General features: G+C 36.2%; 1 protein-coding gene across 1 annotated transcript in view; it reads right to left on the minus strand.

Annotated features, from left to right (window-relative positions):
- Positions 1 to 2,650, minus strand: part of LOC107700469 (E3 ubiquitin-protein ligase RNF220-like) — a 38,688-nt gene that overhangs the window by 2,485 nt on the left and 33,553 nt on the right. Inside the window, exon 10 of the mRNA XM_016502129.1 lies at positions 2,405 to 2,489. Coding sequence (XP_016357615.1) covers positions 2,405 to 2,489 — 85 coding nt within the window. The remainder of the gene's footprint in view (positions 1 to 2,404; positions 2,490 to 2,650) is intronic.

Genomic DNA, 2,650 nt, shown 5'->3' on the forward strand with positions numbered 1-2,650 from the left:
ACCTATATAATATAATAAATATAATATAATATAATATAATATAATATAATATAATATAATATAATATAAGATTTACGTTTTTGTGTGTGTGACAGAGAGAGAGAAAAGTCTTTAAAAGTTAAAGAAAAGTTATTTTGATAGTGATTAACTTCTCTAATCTGTGGGTGGACATGTAAATACATACAAATCACTCGCACATAATACATTTAGAATAATTACATTTAGAAAAAGTATTTAATTGTTTCTCTGCAATCTGACACTCCTCGACTGAAAAATGGATCAATCATGCTTATTAATGATTCATTCCAAACCATAAGTCAAACACGCTTCAGTGGACCTGCCAAAATGTAGCCCCGCTGAGAAAGAACTGATTTGTGTGACTATTATTGAACGGGTCAGCCATATATAATTCCTCATGTGTCCCTTCCTTAAATAACACTCGCTCAGAGCCCCCTAATCCCCGGTAGGAACATCCTGCCCAACGCATTCCCATTTAATCAGCTCTCAGGAATTGAACTATGACAGCAGGGGGTTTAAGTGATCCATCAAAAATGCCTCATGTAATCGCCTCCAAATATAAGCATAATGAATGCTGGTTTTTCTCTTGTAGCTGTCTGGTGGAAATATGAAATAACTGCCCTTGTCCTCAGGCTAAATACCTATTGGAGAGGGGTGACGGATCAGATACAAAAATATGCTGCAAAACAGAAATCCTACACAAGTGCATACCTAATATTAATATTATATATGATATATTATATATTTAATATAAAATTTAACACACACACACACACACACACACACATATACACACACACACACACACATATTAAAATCTGTCCCAGTGCACACGGAAAGAAGTTAAAACTTCCCAACAGGATTTAAGAAGTGCTGTATCATGATCCTGCAGAGATCTCTTCCAAGAAAATGACATGAATGTTGGAGAGGAGAAGGACGAAGGAGAGTGGGTGGAGGCGCTTGAATCTTAACCTACGTGTATCTCCCATATGAGCATCACAGCTAAGTGTCTGGAATACATGCACAAACCACAAACCACAGCTCCAACAGTATTTGCATATCAATTCAATCAATTAGGTTGTATTTCAAACAATTGCCATTTCGATAGCTTTGCTGTTGTGTTATTTTGAGGAAAATGTCAGTTTTGTAATGAGCAAAAGTTTTATGCCATGTATTAAATAATGCATTAAAAAATGTGCATTAAAGTCACGATTAAACAGAAGTAGGGCCAGATCCTTTCTTTGTATTGTGATTTAAAAAATTACAAATGAAACTTGCATGAATGAAAAGTTCACAATAAGATGTATAACTTACATTTAGAAAATAGGATGAATTTTCATTTCATGCCGACTTTAAAGGGATAGTTCACCCAAAAATGAAAATTACCCTATGATTGACTCACCCTCAAGCTATCCTAGGTGTATATGACTTTCTTCTTTCAGACGAATCCAATAGGAACTTAAAAAAAAAAAGTCCTTGCTCTTCCAAGCTTTATAATGGCAGTTAGTGGTAGAGGTCTGCACGGGCTTTAAACTGAAGCCCGAACCCGGCCTGTACCTGAGATCACCCGACCCGACCCAAGCAGCACAGTTAAATTTAGAGCCCGAACCCGAAATCTTTTTTTTTTTTCCCCACAAGGAATAGCCTTGTGTAATTGAATAAAGGCCTCCTGTAGCGAATCGATGCGTTTTTGTAAGAAAAAAATCCATATTAAAAATTTTATAAACAGTAATCTCTAGCATCCGCTAACTGTCAAACGCGCGTTTGATATAGGACGTAGGCATAGCATAAGGTCCGGTGAGAATATGCTAGTCTTGCGAGAACCAATGTTTGTTTACAAGAGCAAAGGAAGAAAAGTTTCCTTACTTTAGCAAAGGAAAACCAGTCTCCTCTTGGCTTATATCAAAATCTTCGTTTTGTACTTCTAATTCATGACCAGTGTTTTGTTTTTGAGCTTCCGCATTCATCACTTCTCACCAGAACTTACACTATGTCCTACGTCATCTGCCAGAACGGTGTTATTGTTAACGCGCGTGACAGTTAGCGGAAGCTAGAGATTACTGTTTCTAAAGTTTTAAATATGGATATTTTTCTTTAACAAAATACGCATTGATTCACTACAGGAGGCCTTTATTTACCCCCCGGAGCCGTGTGGGACACTTTTTATTATGGATGGATGCGCTTTATTTGACGTCTTTTGGACTATTGAAAAATAACACCCATTCACTGCCATAATAAAGCTTGAAAGAGCCAGGACATTGTTTAATATATCTCCGATTTGATTGGTCTGAAAGAAGAAAGTCATATACACCTTGAGGCTTGAGGGTGAGTAAATTATGGGGTAATTTTCATTTTTGGGTGAACTATCCCTTTAAAATATACTTACATCTCTAACTCGCTGTTCTTACAGGTTCTTGGAGATGTTGTGCTTCTATTGTTGTCAAACTCTCCATTGCTTGTAGTAGGAGTTTCTGCAGACATAGTACAGCATTATGAATAATTTGATTTATGCAAAAGAACACATGCACTATATATGTAAATACATATACACATAGTATAGTATAGTATAGTATATACGTGTACTGTTGTACTGTGTAGATATATGTGTGTGTGTGTGTGTGTGTGTGTGTGT

Source organism: Sinocyclocheilus anshuiensis, unplaced genomic scaffold, assembly GCF_001515605.1.
Source record: "Sinocyclocheilus anshuiensis isolate Anshui unplaced genomic scaffold, SAMN03320099.WGS_v1.1 scaffold477, whole genome shotgun sequence".
NCBI classification, from domain to species: domain Eukaryota; kingdom Metazoa; phylum Chordata; class Actinopteri; order Cypriniformes; family Cyprinidae; genus Sinocyclocheilus; species Sinocyclocheilus anshuiensis.